This window comes from Boleophthalmus pectinirostris, unplaced genomic scaffold (assembly GCF_026225935.1).
Source record: "Boleophthalmus pectinirostris isolate CB_2022bp ecotype Guang Dong unplaced genomic scaffold, ASM2622593v1 HiC_scaffold_17, whole genome shotgun sequence".
Taxonomy (NCBI): domain Eukaryota; kingdom Metazoa; phylum Chordata; class Actinopteri; order Gobiiformes; family Gobiidae; genus Boleophthalmus; species Boleophthalmus pectinirostris.
In genome coordinates, this window is record NW_026571115.1 from 8,108,564 (window position 1) to 8,127,482 (window position 18,919).

An 18,919-nucleotide genomic window follows, 5' to 3' on the forward strand; every position below is an offset into this window, starting at 1 on the left:
TACAAGGCAAATCTCTAAGAGCAACTACAACAAAACTGTTCCAGATTTTAGTTTTTTTTTTATATTTTATTAATAATACGTTGAAGCCTGATTTTTCCAGTGCAGAGTGGTCTGGGGCCCATTAAATATTAACACTGTATAGCAGGGGTATTCAACTAAAATTTGAGGAGGTCCAGTTAGAGAAAATCTCCCCATGCAGAGGAAATCATAATATCTAACTTGCTTTATGATTGTGGTACAGAAGCAGCCTAGTTTAATGTCTGAATGTATGAATAATAAACTGTCAAATCAACGAAAATACAAGTTAACATCTCAATAAAATGTATTGTTAACACTGAAACACACAGTAAGGCTAATTGGATACAGGGCTGAAGTTTAAAATTAATTACAGAAAATAAATCAAATGGCTAAATTGTGCATCTTAAAACAAAGAGCTTAATTTCAGGGGGGAAAAAATAGCAGCTTTTTTGTTAGTTTTCACATCTCGACTTAACAGTCTCAATACATTTTTCAACAGATATCTCAAAACCTCTTTCCTCTGTGTCTGCATTCACAGTTGTGATCACCTTGAATATACAGATTTGACTCAGTAGCATCACGACTGGTTTGTATGTTCCTCGGTCCATTAATGCAGTGCTGTAAAGTTTAGAGTCTAAACGGAATAGGCTCTGTTCACTTGATTCAACTTATAAAATGAACTGCATTTAACCTAGTGTGAGAAATGCTACAGTCAAACTCCATCCAAACCAGACTCCTGAAGCAGCGGGAGCAGCTCCAGTTCTGGCCAGGCTCAGATGAGCTGGAGCAGGGAGTGGTGTTACGTGCCTCGGCCTGAGAAGTGCTTTCCCCAGGAAGAACCAAGTGCACGGACAGACTGCTCAGAACAATATATAATGAACCAAACTGTATTCACTCTTCTGTCCGGATGCTTTGCACCACCTCGAAACCAGCCGCGGTCCTCAAGTGCGGAGGACTGGAGCAACCCACCTGGACCTGCAGTCCACAGCATTCTCGCTTTCCTGCATTGAACCAGAGGACGGCATGGAACTGCTCGAACCCAGTCCATTGCGCACTGGTCTTGCTCGCCCGTATCTGAAACCAGCACATGGAGAACGGAGCCTCCGGACCTATCTGACCAACATGCTCAGAGGACAGCACAAGGCCAAGGACCGGACCATTAACTCAAAGTTCCGCAATCCTACAGGACGGCACTTCCGATCATTGTCAAAAAGGTCTATCATAGAGCCATGTGTGTTCTTCGTTCATAGCTCCGTGGAAATGCGGTGGCATTTGTGGGCCACATTTGTTGGCTGCATGAAATTGGACAGGCCTTGTTGTGCCGATTGTGACATATTTTGAAAAAAATGGTTGCAGGCTTCCAATTGGGACATGGCTATTGTGATTTTTTTAAATAGATGCTCACTGGGCCTTACTCGTAACACGCCTTTCAGCTTTCCTGGGTTACATGGGTCCCCATAGAGGATATCAAGGCAGAATTAAAGTCCCCAGACTGTAGTCCAAATAACCACTGAGCTTGTTCTGACAGTTCTGAGAGGATCTATACCAATTGTAAAAGTGTCAAAAAAGTACTCAGCTTGAACCAGATAGCTCACCACAGAGACATCCTCACGTCCACTTCAAAGAGCAAGAATAAGTCCAACTGGAATCATTCAGTAGTTTAATCTCTGTCCATTTTGTAAACATCTTTGAAATGACCACAGAGGCAACAGGGCCCCTCCTCAGTGCGTTCTCTTGGACTAGTTTATTCTAACGTGAAAGGGGGGATGCTTTGACAGTTAAAATAGATTTGACAATCAGATATTATTTTGATGATGTTTTCTTGTTTAAACGTAAACCACTCTCATATTGAGAGAAAATCTAACTGCTTTGAGGCCTCAGTCATTAATGGCACTGAGGGCTACTGGTTAGGGGCCCCTCTAGGTTTGGGGCCCTAGGTGGCTGCCTTCTGTTGCCTAATGGTAGCACCGCCCATGACCATGGGATTGACCTAATAACAACCTTTGACATGAATGAGAACAATGTTTATTTACCTATAGGCTTTTTACTGCTACTATCACAGAAAACAGCAATGATAGTATCAAACTGTGAACCTCTATATTGTTTAAAATATTGTTAATAAAATCTTCTATTAAAAAATGAATTGATTCACTAACCCTAAAACAAAAACAAAAAAAAATTCATTCAAGAAAACAATGATCTGATCAGATTAGATTTTATTTGCACATACAGTAAAAAACAAACACACAAACAAAACACTGCAAACAGGTGGAAAACAAATGACTGTGTAGGAGAGAGAGAGAATATCATACCACTCATAGAACACCTAGCATAATGCAACATTGTGACTCATTGACTTTGATCGTTGCAGTGAGATCACACAAGCGTGGGTACTTGAAAGTTTAGCTCTCTCTGAGTGGTGAACCATTAAGTACTGTACTTGAGTGTATCACCTAGTCTTAAAATGGAGCGCGTTTCAGAGCACTTGAGTCACCACAAAGGTAATACCTTTGTCAATCGGTGGACTTCTCCAGAGTACCTCGACTCACTTCAGAATTTTCAGATCAGAGACAGCGACTTATTCTTGGTCACTTACCCCAAATCAGGTAAGTCAACTCTCGTCTTACAACAAGTTAAAGTTCACATGGCAGGTTTTTCATTTCACTAAAACACAGGTGACACAATTTTACAATTTATATTTTACAAAATAATAATAATAATAATAATAATAATAATTATTATTATTATTATTATTGTTGTTGTTGTTGTTGTTGTTGTTGTTGTTGTTATTATTATTTTGTAAAATATAAATTGTAAAAAAACTCTTATTTTGTTCAATCAAGGTTTTAATTACGAGCAAAATCCTTTCCAGGCCCTTACATTTTGGATGCATTTTTTATATATGATTGTAGACAAATATTTGTAGTTTATACAACTGGAGTTCATGAGAGGTCATGACACAATAGTAATTAAGTGAAGACTTGGGAGAGGAATGTTGGTTTCAATGGAAAATAACAGTTTTAATCCTGCCACACATTCAAGGATTTTTCAGTCGTAAACGATTTTTAAATGTGCACAATAAAACACAGACCACAGACATTAGGTAAATCGTGTGAGATTTTAAATCTCCAAGGGTAAGACAGCAGCGAAAAGATCACACATCATAATCTAAACGAGCTAACAAGGCTATTGCACCTCTATCATTTGTTTTGCTCTTTAGAGTAAAATTACTCACTTTTGAGACTCAAAAGTAGGGGTGTCAAATTATCGCATTAATTGCAATTAATTAATTACAGTCATATTTAGCGCGTTATGTTTTTTAATCGCATTAATATTATTTTTAATCTCTAACTTTACTGTTTCTGTATGTGAGTTGCCTTATTATGAAATCTGTTTTTACGTGTTGTTAGGACACAGTCCCGCACTGTGCAGTCCTGTTCTGCTCACTCCCGCAAAGAATTGTAATTTTCATCCCTGTTCTCGCCCACATCTGCGATAAACCTGCATATGTATGATCTCTGAAAAAATCGCAACACAGACGCAGAACAGACTCACTTCAGCATCAACATCCCTCTGTCACAGAAAGAACACTCATATTCCACTGAGTGGAGTCATTTAGTCCGACAAAAGCTGAACGCATTAGCGCACAAGAGCGTTTTTTTTGTTGTTTTTTTTCCTTTTTCTCTGCTTAATTTATGCAAATTTGCCATGTGGTTAGTTTTGTTTCTGTAAGACTTGCGCAAAGCTGCATTAAACACATTACAATGTCAAACGGGCTGAAGTGGCTCTAGAGTGGTTATGGTTTATATGTTGTAAAGTTGAGTTTATTTATGCAGATTAGTAATAGTAATTGTAATGATGATACTTATATAAAAACATTAATGATAGTATGAAAATAATGTAATAATGAATTCAAATGAAAATACCTCAAGTTGAAGACTTTTCTCAGCAATTTTTAGGTGAGATTAAAAAAGAGATTCATTAGATTAATAAATTATGATCTGTAATTAATCAATCTCTCAATTTTTTTTATCACTTGACAGCACTACTCAAAAGATCAAAAGAGAAGGGCACTGCACTTCTAATTTAGATGCATGTCAAAACTGAAACACACAAGGAGCGCATTGCCTTAAAAATCACATATGAAGACACAAAAAACAAAGTGTGGGAGAAACAAATTGGGCCTGAATTGGTCAAATTATCCTGTGGTGTGGTGGATCTATCGTCACGATAATGATTACAATTATAAAAAAAATACCACAACTGGTACTTTTTCATAGTTCACTAGTCACGAGCAGTCGAGGTATCTCTTCAGCCCTTATATAGTATAGTATAGTTGTATGAATTAAATTTTCTATTTTTCATTTCCTATGAGGCACTATCTGGACCCAGCAGATTCTGATCTCCATCTGTGAGCTGTCTGGAGATCTGAATGAGTATTCCAATAATCTGGAGCAAATGCCTTGGCTGGAGCACAGAGGGACGCGCCCGGACTATGCACTAAGACCCTCTCCTCGTCTTTTCACCAGCCACCTGCTCCCAGCTCTAATGCCACCGGGGCTCAAAGACAAGAAGGCTAAGGTTAGAAACATGTCATACTATAGACATACCTATCCCTCATGGTCAGGAGCTGTGTCCTGGGTGGGAGCAGACGGTGCTGTTGACATGCCCGGGTCCTGGCTGCGCCGTGTGGTGTGAACAGTTCTGTGGAGTAGGTGGGGGAATCACCGTGAAGACAGTGGTGGACATCGTACTTGATGCAGAAGTGAACAGCACCACGATCAGGACTCTGATCGGAATTTTCATACTTTTAGATTTGAGAGGGAGATGGAGCTAAAATTTTGAAGATGAATGAGAGCTTGAAACTGGATCTGTAATTTCACAAGGGTACTGGATCTAAGGTAGAGCAGACGTCTAGGGAATACGAGGATGGTTTAGATCTGCAGATGAGATTCGCGACAACCTGCCATATTGTGGGAGAGAAAGGTGAAAGATTATGTGTGGTCTGTTTGAAGGCTTTGGTCAGTTCTTTAACTGTCCTATAGTACCCTCTGGTAGTTGTTTAATAGAATGCAGCCTTGACATTGGAAACGTGGTTGTATGCTTGGAACACACAGATCTGTTTAAGTGCGAAAGTGGAACATAGCTGAGTCTTAAGCTCTGGGTTGTTGGTTCCTCTTGTGGCCACAATTCCTATTACACAAAGAAAAGATGCATAATGATTTTTCTGTATGTCTTTCCAGATCATATATGTGATGCGAAACCCAAAGGACAACGTTGTTTCTTATTACCACTTCTCCAAAATTTTGGCAGGTCTGGAAAATCCCAATAGTTTTGAGGAGTTCTTGGAACAGTATTTAGCAGGAAATGGTAAGAAAGATTATTTGAATGATGTGCTCACAATATGTTCAGGCTCATCTGTGCTCTATGATCTTCATCTGTTAGGCCAAAGCTGGCACACTATCAGACTGCAGTGCCATAGACAGCATCAAGTGGTGATATGTGAGAATACAACATGGGGAGGCAGCTTGACCGATCAATTTACAGATGGTAGCTTTAATAAAGAATGAACAAAGAATAGTTTATTAAGAATGATCTAGGCAGTAATTGATACAGCATTGGGAGTTAGATTGGGATCTTTCTTAATAATTTGTTCATTGTGAATTACATCGCTAAGCCTATTATTATAAATTGTTATACTTTTTAATACTGCTTCCTCCCATTTTAAGTTTCTCGAGTATAAACAGGCATTTTGTACTAAAAGGGTGTTATGATTTAGCCAGGCTGGCTCCACCGCTCAATTTCATTTCTCTCCAGTGACTAGGTCAGGAATCGGAATAGACTAGATGGTTCGCAAAAACCCCAGAAGAAGTTTGGGCACCAGCCAATCAGGGAAGAGCCATACATTCTGTGTTGTCAACGATTCCAGAGATAGCGGATTTAAAGCCGGAACAAAGAAAATGTTTGGTGAATTTCATCAAGGGGAAAGATGTTATTGCCCTTCTTCCTACGGGATTTGGGAAAAGCTTAATATACCAGTTAGTCCCGTTAGTGGCGCATTACATGCATGGCTACCAAATAGCAGCAATTGAAAAAAAAAAAGTGCCCATCTACCGTCGAGTGAATGAATTCTAACGCTGCAAGGTCAGACGGTTTCTTCGAAGTGAAACTGGCTGATGAATCAAGCTAGTTATGACCCAGGTGAACTAAACATATTAAACAGGACAGTGGAGTCAAAGTTGAAATAGTTAAATAGTTTTTATTTTAATTTACTTGGAGGACACAAGGCGATGCATGAGTTTCCCAGGTGCCCGGAAGGCGGGGCGGTGCACAATGAGTGAGGGAACATGCCATGGATATTTATACTCACGCCACAAAACAAGCATGAATAATAAAAATATGTGGATAATAACTTGCAAAGGTGTACATCATTTGAGATATTTATATAACTTCTTCTTCTTACTATTTACAGTAGGGGATTCATCCTGGTTTGATCACATCCGTCTTTGGCGTTCAGTCCATGACCAGTACAACATCCTCTATCTGACCTATGAGGAAATGATACAGGTGAGTTAAAAGACATTCTTATTTTCCTATTGTAATGATTTCATTTTATATTTGTTTTCAAGGACCTGAGAAGGGAAGTGGTGAAAATTTGCAACTTCTTGGGAAAAGTTGTGAGTGATGCAGACGTCGATAAAGTTGTAGAGAAATCAACATTTGGGATGATGAAGAAGGACTCAAAAGCCAATTATAAGTTTTTACCAGAAAACATATTGAGTGGAGACTTCATGCGCAAAGGTAACATGTGGTCAGAAACAAAGAAAAGCTCCAGAACCCACACTCATAATTTAGGCCATTGAGGGTTTTTTTTCCAATGCCATCAGAAATATTGTTGTAAGTATTGTTATAAGTATTAAATATTGTATAAGTTTCATGAGTAGATAGAAGATAACTAAAAACCTGAAAATGACACTAGAGTGCCAGAGCTAGCTGTATGTGTGCATGGTGTTTTAATTAACCAAATGCCATCACGTGTTTAATCTGACCATTTGTCTTAGTGTCTTGAGAGAACTTGAATTTACAACAAAAATCTGTATATTGACAGTAGTAATTTGGTATGTCCCCTCTCTCTTAAATATTAAATTGCCAAAGGTTTGTTGTGTCAAAAATAGTCCCTTAAATTTAATTTGCTTTCTCTGCTGTCTCATGCTCTGGGACATACTCAGAAACTGTCTTATCTCAGTATGAAGGAGCAGCTCTAAGCTTCCACAGTTCAGTGCACAAATACACCTTTTATCTGTTTCAGTAAGACCCTCTGGTGGTGAAAAAAAATTAACTTCAGGGGCAGAACGTGAATTCAGTGAAACTATTTGGTTTGGATTCCTGGTGTGTTGTGTGTGACTATAAAAAGACTGTACAAGATCGGAGCCTAGATTTTGTAACTGTCTGTCAGTTAGGGTTTATATACAAACAAGGACAAAATTGGTGGTAACCCTCTGGTAATGAAAGAAAAATCAACAATGGTCACTGAAATAATTTGAAATTAAGTAAGAAAAAAAAAAAAAACCTGAAAAACTAATGAAAATCAGACACTGTTTTTGAATTGTTGTTCAACAGAATTATTAAAAATAATAATAAATAAATAAATAAATAAATAACAACTAGAAAAGCACTCAGAGAGCGCAGACCTCCGCCAAGGACTACCCCCATTTTTATATAAATTGCGATAAAATCAGTCTTCTGGATCAGATCCGGATCAGCCTTTGGAATATGAAAGAGGATCCCATTGTCCATCCCTGAGTCAAATTTCATGGGGTTTGGTCAATAATTAACAGAGATATTGAGAAACAAAAATTTTGGCCCCATTTACCACAATGTTAACTAAAATTTCAAAGTGATCCAGAATCCAGGATTTCTTCCCGATCACCCCCAAAATGAAATCAGTTCTTCCTTTTCACATTTCCAACAAATCCTGAAAATTTCATCAAAATCGGTCCATAACTTTTTGAGTTATGTTGCTAACAGACAAACAAACAAACAAACAGACAGACAAACGCCGGCAAAAACATAACCTCCTTGGCGGAGGTAATAATGAAACTGGCCTGGACAAAAATGATGGCACCCCTAAAAAAGATTGTAAGTAATTGGACAGGGACATGTTAAACTTGGATGTGTCTCTAATCTGCATCACAGGTTCTTCAAACTTGTCCTCAGTCAGTCTGTCTGTTTAAAGGGGGACATGTGTCATTGTGCTGTTTGGAGACATGATGGATACAACACTGAACATGGACCAAAGAAAGAGAAGAAGAGAACTGTGTCAGGAGTCTAGAAAGAAAATGATAGACAAGCAGGATAAAGATAAAAGCCATAAGACCATCTCCCCGGACGTGGCTGCAAAAGGAAAACTGATGACAAACTGAAGAGATGGATCATATGAATGGAACCAAAGAGCCTAGAACAACTTCCTAACAAATTAATGTAAACTCTAAGGGCAAAGTACATGAGTGTCAGATCACACATCATTGTTTGAGCCAAGGTGGACTTCATGTGAGGACACCACTGAAAGTAAATCATAAAAAAGTGAGACTGGAATTTGCCACAGTGCATTTTGACAAGCCACAAAGCTTCTGGGAGAATATTCTTTGGACAGATGAGACAAAACTGAAGCTCTTTGGCAAGGCACATCAGCTCTATGTTCACAGACGCAAAAATGAAGCAGACCAAGAAAAGAACACTGTCCCTACTGTGAAGCACGGAGGAGGCTTGGTTTTGTTCTGAGGCTGTTTTGCTGCATCTGGCACAGGGTGTCTTGAATCTGTGCAAGATACAGTAGAATCTCAACACTATCAAGGTATCTGGGATGTGTTTTCTAGTGTCAGAAAGCTTTTTCTCAGTTCTAGGTCATGGGTCAACAGGACAATGACCCAAAAAACACAGCTAAAAACAACCAAGAATGGCTAAGAACAAAACATTGGTCTGTTCTGGAGTGTTCTTCTGTGAGCCCAGATCTGTAAAATGAGCTGAAACATGCGTCTGGAGAAGGCACCCTTCAAACCTCAGACAACTAGAACAGTTTGCTCACGTGGAGTGGGTTACAATACCAGCTGACCAAAGCAGAAGTCTCACTGACAGTTACAGAAACCGTTTGATTGCAGAGTTTGCCTCAAAACTTGTGCAACAAAATATTATGTTAAGGGTACCATCATTTTTGTCCAAGCCAGTTTCATTATTTTGTTTTTTCTATTGATTCTGTTGAACCACAGGCGAAAAGCAATGTTTGATTTTCACTGGACAATTTTCATTACATTTTTATTTATTATTGCTTTTATCAGTTTCAAGTTATTTCAGTGATGATTGTCAATTTTTCTTCCATTGCCAGAGGGGTACCAACAATTTTCTCCATGCACGTCTGTAAATACAAACTTCACATATTTCCAGGGCGCATTGGAGACTGGAAGAACACCTTCACTGTTGCTCAGAGTGAAAGAGTGGACCGAATCCTGGAGGAGAGACTTGGAGACATGAATCTACAGTTTATCTGGGAATAAAAGATCTCTAAATAATCTGAAGACTAATACTGTACAATTTAAAGTGAACAACAGAACAAAAAAAATCAAAAAAATGAAATTAATCCATTGCATCCATTGTTGATTAAACTGGTGTGTCTGTTTTCTACCTTTAGCAAGCGATGATGGGCTCTTTGGGACAGTGAATACGCATTGGACTTCTTGACAACAATGTACTATCTACTGAAATTATTTTTAAATGAATACACTTTGAAGTAATATATAATATAATAGTAACATACTCTTACTTGTTTCCTGCTGTGGGTAACTCCACTATTAATAATAGCTATGTGCTGACAATATTAATGGATCTGAACATTTGACACTTACACTCCTGTTCTCCTGAGTTTTGTGGTTTATCCTTTGGAAAATACAAAATTCTGTGAAATTCTTATTGTTTTGCAGTTTAATTTAATATGAGACACTGTTTATCTTATAATGACTAAACTTGAATAGTAGTTTCTCCAAATATTTTTGACACTCCTACATGAGTAGGACCACAAATAAATATATATTGAGAAATACTTTGATGTCATGGTTCATGGTTGTAGCAGATGTGTCCACTTCAGGGACTGTTCCCATTTTTATTATGTCATTTTACATCAATAATGAAGTTAACACAGTCTGATAGAACAATGATCTACAGCCTTAGTACCAGGAAGGAAGGGATTTAAATACTATCCAGGTTATTCTTCATAACTTCAAAATATTTCAACATGAGTGATTTTCATTGTGCCGTTCCGTGCATAATCTGTTTGGATTACCTGGTGGATGTTTAACTATCCAAAAGATGTCCGAACCCAAAAAAAATCCTAACAAGCATTGTTAATATTTCACTACTAACTCTATTACTAACTATTCTATCAGTATTTAGTGCAATGGCATTCTTTACCTCGAACAGGTCATGGTTCAGTTATGATCATTCAAGGCAAGGCAAGGCAGGCAAGTTTATTTGTATAGCATAAGTCGTACACAAAGTAATTCAAAGTGCTTTACAGAATAAGAAATACATTAAGATCACAATAAAAACTAATCAAAACATAAATAATCATCATAAAATTAAAGATTAAAATTAAAAAAGAGAGAGACATTAATTACATAAATTAGAGTGAAGAGTGTGGAATGAAAACCTTTCAGTCATATGCACAGTTAAACAGAAATGTTTTGAGCCTGGATTTAAACAGCGTCACAGAAGAGTCTGTCTCACATGTTCAGGAAGACTGTTCCAGGTTTTAGCTGCGTGAACCTGAAACGCTGACTCCCCTTGTTTAGTCGTGAGATGGTTCATATGACACTAACATGTCACAGATGTACTTTGGTGCTCGGCCATGGAGAGACTTGTACACAAGCAGAGCTGCTTTAAAGTCTATTCTCTGAGGCACAGGAAGCCAGTGCAGAGACCTGAGCACAGGACTTATGTGCTCGTACTTCTTCTTCCTACTTCATTCATTCATTTTTCATGAAAAAAAAAAAAAAAAGTCTTTACATTTTTTAAATGTTTCACCAGTTTATTACTTTAGAAAGAGCAACATATAAAACACAAAAATAGTTTTACACAACATTGAAACATAACATTTAAATACAACAAACAAGCAATCGCAATATGAACAAGGTGTGTGTTTGTGTGTTTGTGTGTGCGTGTCTGTCTGTACATTTACACAACACATGAGTGACATGTCATCACACTGTGCTTTGCAAATGAAGGCCTGCAGACCTGGCACCTCTTCCTCTTTCTTTTCCTTTCAGCAGCAGCCTATAAACAAGAGGACCATGATTACTTTATTATTGTGTCTTTTTGCTGATCCCAAGACACACACAATGCACTCTCGTATACTTCTACACACACGCGCGCGAGCACACACACATATGTACAGGAGAGAAACAAGAGGAAAGAGAGGTAGGGGGAGAGAAGAGGAGGACAAGGGAGGAAGACAGAAAGGAGGAGAAAAGCAAAGAGTGGAAGAGGGAGGAAGAGGGGAGAGAGAGAGAGAGAGAGAGAGAGAGGAGGATAGCATGAGTGAGAGAGAAGAGGGAGTGAGAAAAGGGGAGGAAGGAGAGAAGCTGAAGAGAGAGATGGAGAGAGGAACAGGTGGGAAATGAAGAGGAGTGGAGAGAGAGAGAGCAGAAGAGAGGAAGAGGTGGGATAGAGGAAGGAGAGGAAAAAAGAAAAAGTGGGACTGACTTTACGTGTCAACATAAAGACTTCTTCAGATGATCATTTGATCCCAGTGTCCTTCTTAAAAACTCTGCTCAGTTTTCTGCAATTGTCCTCTGATCTGAATTCATTTCATCTGATAATAGTGTTCTCTGCAGCACTGTGCACCTGCCTCGCACCTGTCCTGCACCTGTCAGATTCACCTTTTACCCATCTGGAATATTTAGAACTTTTCAGATGTCTACAAGAGGAACATTCTGCCACATGTTTTGAATCACATGTTGTACTTGGAGTCACTTTCCTGCTTGTGTTCTGGCACATGTTTTTTGTGTTTTGGCAATGTTCATTTGTTCCTCCAGTCGTCAGACATTCTGTGTCTTTTTTACATGTACAATATTATTATTAGTAATAAGTTTAGATTCAATGTTTCTAGGCTAAAGTTGATTTCAAACTGTATGTATTTGTTGTATAGAAACTCTTTGAGGCCCGGCACCACTGTGAGAACTGACGGAGCCCTTAACTCTTCACTCACGTCCTGAACAGATCCAGTGATGTTTGACCAAGGAGAAAGAGGGACAGTCCGGGCTAAACCAGTCTAATGACAACAGCAGTGTGGGATAAGGTGAGAACTTTTTAAAACTAACACTTTTCATTTACTTCACTTAATTTACTGAACTTTATTTATGTGTGCAAACTTGAACATAGCTTTTACTAAGATCTATTGTGGCTAAGGCTGCACAATTAATTGCATTTTGATCGCAATTTTGATTTGTATGTCAAACGATCTCCAAACTCATATAAGTTGAAACGAGTAAAGTTTAACAAAGTTTATTTTATTTTTTAAATATATAAATTGTAGAACAGCTGGATATATAGTTTATTTTGGATACATTTATTATTTATTGTTTAAGTATTTATTTTTTAAGTAGATTTTATTCATTTTATGTTTTATACATCACAAAACTAAGATACATATTTGTAGCCTATATTTATTTTCAATTTGAACGTTTTGCGTAAATTATTAATAACAAAGTGAGAGACAAATGCTGAATGCACGCATCGTGTAACTAAAAAATAATCGTTTGAATAATCGTGATTTCAGTATTGACCAAAATAATCGTGATAATGATTTTATTATTATTATATTATTCTATTGTTATTATTATTTATTAAAATTTGTCAACATCAATCAAAACTAAATATTTCTTTAGGAGGATTGAAAGTGTGGTGTCAGAAACACAGAGAGAGGGAAGAAAAAAGAAGGGAGAGAGAGAGAGAGAGTGAGAGAGAGAGTGTGAGAGGGGGGGTGATGAGGGGAGAAAGAGATGGCGACAAAGGAGGAAGAAACAGGAGGGGAGAGAAGAAAAAAGAGGGTGAGAGATGGAGAGAGGGAGGGGTAATTGGAGGAATGCTCTAGGACAGAGGTACTCAATTGACGGACTCCTGTTCGGATCCGGACCCAAACACAATGATATGTGGCCCGAGACAAAAATCTCTTTCTTGCCTTTTTTCATATATGATTGGGATGTGCTTTTTGGATGTGTTTCTGTATCAAAAAACAAAAAAAAGTATAATGAAGACGAAAAAAAAACATATATGTAACATAGTTAATATGAGCGTTGTTAAATCCTGCTAAATGGACCTAAACCTCAAACTGTGTATTCCTACATGTGTGAAATACCCCTGGACTTTATGAACTCAGGCTGAATGAACTCTACTTCCCTTGCTATTATCCTTTTCTATTCCTAAATGCACTTTTTTTGTATTGTATTGTTTCTATATAATATGTTGTGTTTATGTTCCCTCATCCCAACATGTAACTGCTGACGACACACAGCCATGTTTGTTATATCAAGTTTATGCACCCAGTTGTGTGTAATAAAAAAATAAATAAATAAATAAATCCTGCTAAATTGTGAACTAGCGCCATCTCCTGGTGCCTGCCGTACCTGCACTTACTAAACTCGCGCGAATTCGGAGTCCTCCTCATTGTTCTGGAGAACTCGAGGTCACGTGGCTGAGAAATTGTGTGGACAAAAATTATTAATTCACTCATGTGTAGCTATTTTATTGCTAAGCTGACAGTTGTGTGTTGTACTGGACGTATTTGATGTTTGTTTGGCCATGATCTGCTGAAGTTTATTTACAGTATATTTGATTTGACCGTGTTTTTCTTAGTTTTGCTAGCGGCTAATAAATGTCTGTTTTCTACAGATGAATCACATGATGAATGTCGATTACAAATCAATTCACAGCAACTGTTTTCTATATTCTGTGCAGGTACGTAAGGTACACATGTTTTATGTTAATGTACATCAAGCAAATTGCATTTAAAAGTACCAATATAAATTGCCCATTGAAAAAAATTGCATTTTATTTTATATTATTGTCTTACATAAATCCACTATACGGTCACAGGAACTATTTACAGAGTATTGAGTAATGCTGCTGTTCTATTTTTGTTATTACAATATTGTAAAAGACTTAAATGTTGTAATAACCTGAATATTATTACATGTCCTCCTCATTGTTCTGGAGAACTCGAGACGAGATGAAACACATGATGAATGTCCACTACAAATCAATTCACAGCAACTGTTTTCTATATTCTGTGCAGAATAAACTGCTGTCACACCAAACTCCAGCAGCTTCCGTGGGTCATTGAAATAAAAAGAGGGCAAGACACACCGGTCACATTGGTGCCGTGACTCGTTGACTGTTTCGAACTGGGTTTGTCTTCTCCTCGCTGAGTCACACTGGATCTACTGTCATCTCTGCACTGCGCTGGATATCTTCTACTCTATGCCTCACCATAGACTCTTACAGTAACTACTATGAGTTTCAGTAGATCCAACATGCCTTTTGGGTTCGGTAGAGGTCATGGGTTACAGGTTTCCACAGTCCCGTTTGCTTTGGGTGCATCCCATGTAGATAACAAGATAACTCCACATAATGAACTCATTGCCGATTTGAAGCTACCTAAGTGCAGTACCGCACAACTGTCTACCTTTGAAAATGCTAGCCTTGTTGATCAGATGAGTGACATTGTACAACAGATTGAGCAGCAGTATTGTCACAAGGTTGAATACACCTGTTACAGACATGCCCAAAAGTCTTGATGACACACCAGACAAATGTAATCCAGTACACAGCCGTTCATTAGACCTCTCCCAGGTTACATTTGTTCAATAAGGTGCTAAAGAGCCACTTGCATTTAAGGGGGATGGTTCAGATGCTTTTGATGAGTGGGAAGAGTTAATGAGAAACTTCATCTGTAAAAATGGTGTCCCACTAGAGAACCAGGCAGAGGAGATTCTCATTCACCTGAGAGGCAGGGCAAAAGATATTGTTAAGTTTGGAAAAAGGAATGGTGACATCAATGTTAAGGACAATCCTAGTGCGATATACAGTCTCCTGCGTAAACATTTCAGTGCCAGCCTTTGTTCCTCTGTGCCACTCGCTGACTTTTACTCCACACTCCCAAATGTAAATGAAGATCCTTATGAGTTTTGGCTAAGGTTGAATAGAGCTGCAGACAATGCTGTGAACTGTCTTAAAGAGCAGGGTAAGACATTTGATAACCCAAGTGTAGAAGTCACTCGCATGTTCATTAGGCACTGCCCCAGCAAAGATTTAGCTCTTACCTTTAAATCCAAAACTATTGACAAGTGGTCAGCTCGTGAAGTCCAGGAAGTGTTGGATGAGTACCACCTTGAGAAAGGACTGAGATTTTGCAGTGGGAATAATAGAGTCGTGGTAAATAAAGTTGAGCTTGCCCCTGAGACCTCTCATGCCACAAACGTGTCTGATAATTCTGGAAAAGTTGATAACGATGCTAGAAAAAGTCCTGTTACAGAACCAGCCCTCTGCTCAGTCCAACAGAAAACCGCTCATCAGTCGAAGGCCTGCAAAAGTCAAGGGTTTCACCAGTGCTCCGTGTCTGGTTTGCAATGACAGCTCCCATTCTGCCCTGACCCACTGCTGTGAGAATAACCTGTGTTTCTTCTGCCACTTACCTGGTCACTGTGGTCACGTGACTGTCCTCAAAATGAGCATCCCACCCTTTCTGAACAGCAGGGAAACTGAGTGATTTGCGTGCAGGGAGGACAGCGCAGATCAGGTTAGTGTGCCTCCCACCCTTGATATGGACATTTATTACGAGTCCCTCTATAACACTTACAGCAGTTCTGTGCCTTCTGATAAAACTTTGATTGTGCAGAGCATACAGAGACTTTCAAAAACCGACAGTCTGTTTCACTGAAAACTGCAGTGGACTTCAGGCATGCACTGCTGCTGAGCTCACAAGGACATTGCCAGAGACACTGTTAAAGATGCGCACCCTTTGTCACTGTTTAGTGCAGGACATGAAACGTGTCCAGTCACAACACTACTTGAGGACCCCAGTGAGGGCCTCAGTGAAGTTGCTGACAGGAATGTTCAGGATGCGTTCAGGTGTACTAACAACTGTCAGTTAGTGTCTAGTCCATTGGAGAATGCTGAGAATTCGCCTTCCCCACAAATGTCTCTTTCCTTTGAGGATGTCCAAGCTGTGTTGAGCGCTCACAATGACGGTATCAATCAAATCAGAGGCACTTGTTCAGACATTTCTCAACTCACTGGTGTAGACCATCATGCTTCCTTGCCCAAGAGCCAGCTTGCCAACATGCAGGAGCAAGATTTTGAACAGAGTTTTCTACTATGTCCAACGACACAAAAAGCCCACAAAAAGTGAACGCGTGAACGAGTGAGAAAGTTACTCAAGCAAAGGCCCAAACTTTTGCTCAAAGATGGCATGCTGTACAGGACAAAGAAGGACATGAAAATGAACAGGACAATAAACTAATTTCTTGTACCGGACTCTTTAAAAACACAAGTGCTGAATGGCTTCCATGATTCTGCCGGTCATCAAGGTCAGGCCCGTACTTTCACCCTGGCCAGACAAAGATTCTTCTGGATTGGAATGGAAAGGGCTGTTGTCAATCATGTTAAGAACTGTTTCAGATGCTTGGTTGGTAAAACCCCTGAGCCCAATGACCGTGCCCCTCTTGAGAGTATTCACACTTGAGAGCTGATGGAACTAGTTTGCATCGATTTTTGGACCGCTGAACAAACAGACAAAAAGTGTGTCGTTGCACTAGTTGTCACTGACCATTTTTCTAAACTGTCACATGCTTTCCCTTGCAAAAACCAGTCTGCAAAACAAGTTTCTTGTCGTCTTTTGAACGACTTTTTCTGCATTTACGGCTTCCCAAAGAGAATTCACTCTGATCAGGGTGCAAATTTCGAGAGTCAACTCATAAAAGAGGTTTTGAACATGGCTGGGATCCAGAAGTCGCACACAACACCATACCACCCTATGGGTAATGGTATCGCAGAACGTTACAATAGGACCCTTGGAAACATGATTCGTGCCTTACCCCCGAACTCCAAAGCTAGGTGGCCACAAATGTTACAGACTCTGACGTTTTGTTACAACTGCACCGAGCACGAGACCACAGGGTTTGCGCCATTTTATCTTATGTTCGGGCGTATCCCGTGTCTTCCTGTAGATGTAGTTTTCCAACATGTGCTCCATAACAATTCTGTCTTTGACCACTGTGAGTTTGTTGCCAGGTTAAGGCGTGACTTGGCAGAAGCTGCGAGCATTGCCCAAAGGCACAGCACATGTACAGCCATGTACAGTACATGGGTACTTCCATGTACAGTACATGGATACTTCATGGTGCTGAACTGTATGCTAGCTGTTGGCATGTTAGCAGTGGCGTGTAACACATTGTGTTCTTCTCCACAGATCTGTGTGATACTTGGCCCAGTGTTCCTTCAGGCGTCTAGACTCCCACAGGACCCCGTCTCTGACCCTAAGTTTACACACACACTCACACATAAACACTCACACACTCACACACACTGACACACTCACACACTCTCACAAGCGCACTCTGCCGCTGTAGCTATGGCCTCCCCTTCTAGGCTCCCCCTGAAGCGCTCCTCTTCTTCTGAGTTCACCTCTGCTCCTGCCAAGCTTCCTAAGATGTGCTCCTCGTCTCCTGATGCACCTCCTTCTACACCCCTCCCTCCTGCTCTTGCCAGGCTGTTCCCTCCTCCTCGTGCGGAGTCCTCCTCTGGTCCTCCTGTGGACCCCCTCCCTCCTGCTCTTCCCACGCTCTTCCCTTCTCGTCCTTGTGCGGAGCCTTCCTCTCCTGCTCAGCCCCTCCCTCCGTCTTTAAGGTCCTCTGCGAAGCTCCTTCCTCTTCCTCCTGCTGAGGTCCTCTTTGCTCCTCGTCCTACGTCCTCCTTGGCTATGCCTCATTCTGCGGCTCATTCAGCGGCTCCTCGTCCTACGCTCTTGTGTGCTCATCCTACTCCCTCCACGACTGCTCGTCCTACGTCCTCCTCAGCTTCTCGTCCGACGCCCTCTTCGTCTGCTCCTCGTCCGACGCTCTTGTCCGCTCGTCCGACGCCCTCCTCGTCCGCTCGTCCGACGCCCTCCTCGTCCGCTCGTCCGACGCCTCGTCTGCTCGTCCTACACTCTCCTCGTCTACCCCTCGTCCTCCTCCTGTCAGTGGCCTCCGGATCATTCCTCTCCCTGACTCCATGCTCTCCGGCTTCATGGCTCCTCGTTACGCTCGTCAGGATCGGAAGCGGCGCTCTTCACCTCAGCGCGCTCGTCCTGCTAAAGTTACTAAACTTGCCTCCTCTTCTCCACAGGTCCCTGAGCCATCACCTGGACCTAAGGTGGAGCAGATGGAGGTCGAGCTGCAGGAGCGCGGGCTGGACAGGAGAGATGGGAAAAGGTAAGTTAAGCGCAGAGGCCAATTCCAGCTGAAAAACACAAGTATTCTTTCATTTTTAACAAGCGACTCTTTGTGTCTCTGTGTTTGTTTGAAGAAAAAGGAGAAGATCTGGGAGTCAGAGACGACCTCCCACCTAAGTTGGACGTATCCTTTGTATATAACATGTAAATAGTGTGGCAAACTAAAGAAGTAAAATTTAATATTGTGTTATTATTACCATGTTGTAAATACTGATAATGCCCCCAAAACCAGGACTAACTCAAGACTAAACCAGGACTAAACCCCCCAACATACAGAAATGGTTAGATAATTTTAGTGTGGTTTTCTGTCGTTCTTTTTGTGTTGTAAAGACAGTGGTTCATTTCTCTTTGCGCAAACTGCTC

General features: G+C 40.2%; 1 protein-coding gene across 2 annotated transcripts; it reads left to right on the forward strand.

Annotated features, from left to right (window-relative positions):
* Window positions 1-2,430: 2,430 nt before the first annotated feature.
* LOC110167752 (amine sulfotransferase-like) lies at window positions 2,431-12,319 on the forward strand. 2 transcript variants are annotated; one of them, XM_055152671.1, is made up of 6 exons: window positions 2,431-2,624; window positions 4,394-4,599; window positions 5,262-5,388; window positions 6,491-6,585; window positions 6,648-6,819; window positions 12,215-12,319. In XM_055152671.1, exons 1-6 carry the CDS (start codon window positions 2,483-2,485, stop codon window positions 12,223-12,225), a joined length of 753 nt encoding a protein of 250 aa, XP_055008646.1. In that variant the 5' UTR covers window positions 2,431-2,482; the 3' UTR covers window positions 12,226-12,319. The 2 variants fall into 2 exon arrangements, with proteins under 2 accessions (XP_055008646.1, XP_020788789.2); XM_020933130.2 differs by lacking the exon at window positions 12,215-12,319 and adding an exon at window positions 9,460-9,898.
* Window positions 12,320-18,919: the final 6,600 nt, after the last annotated feature.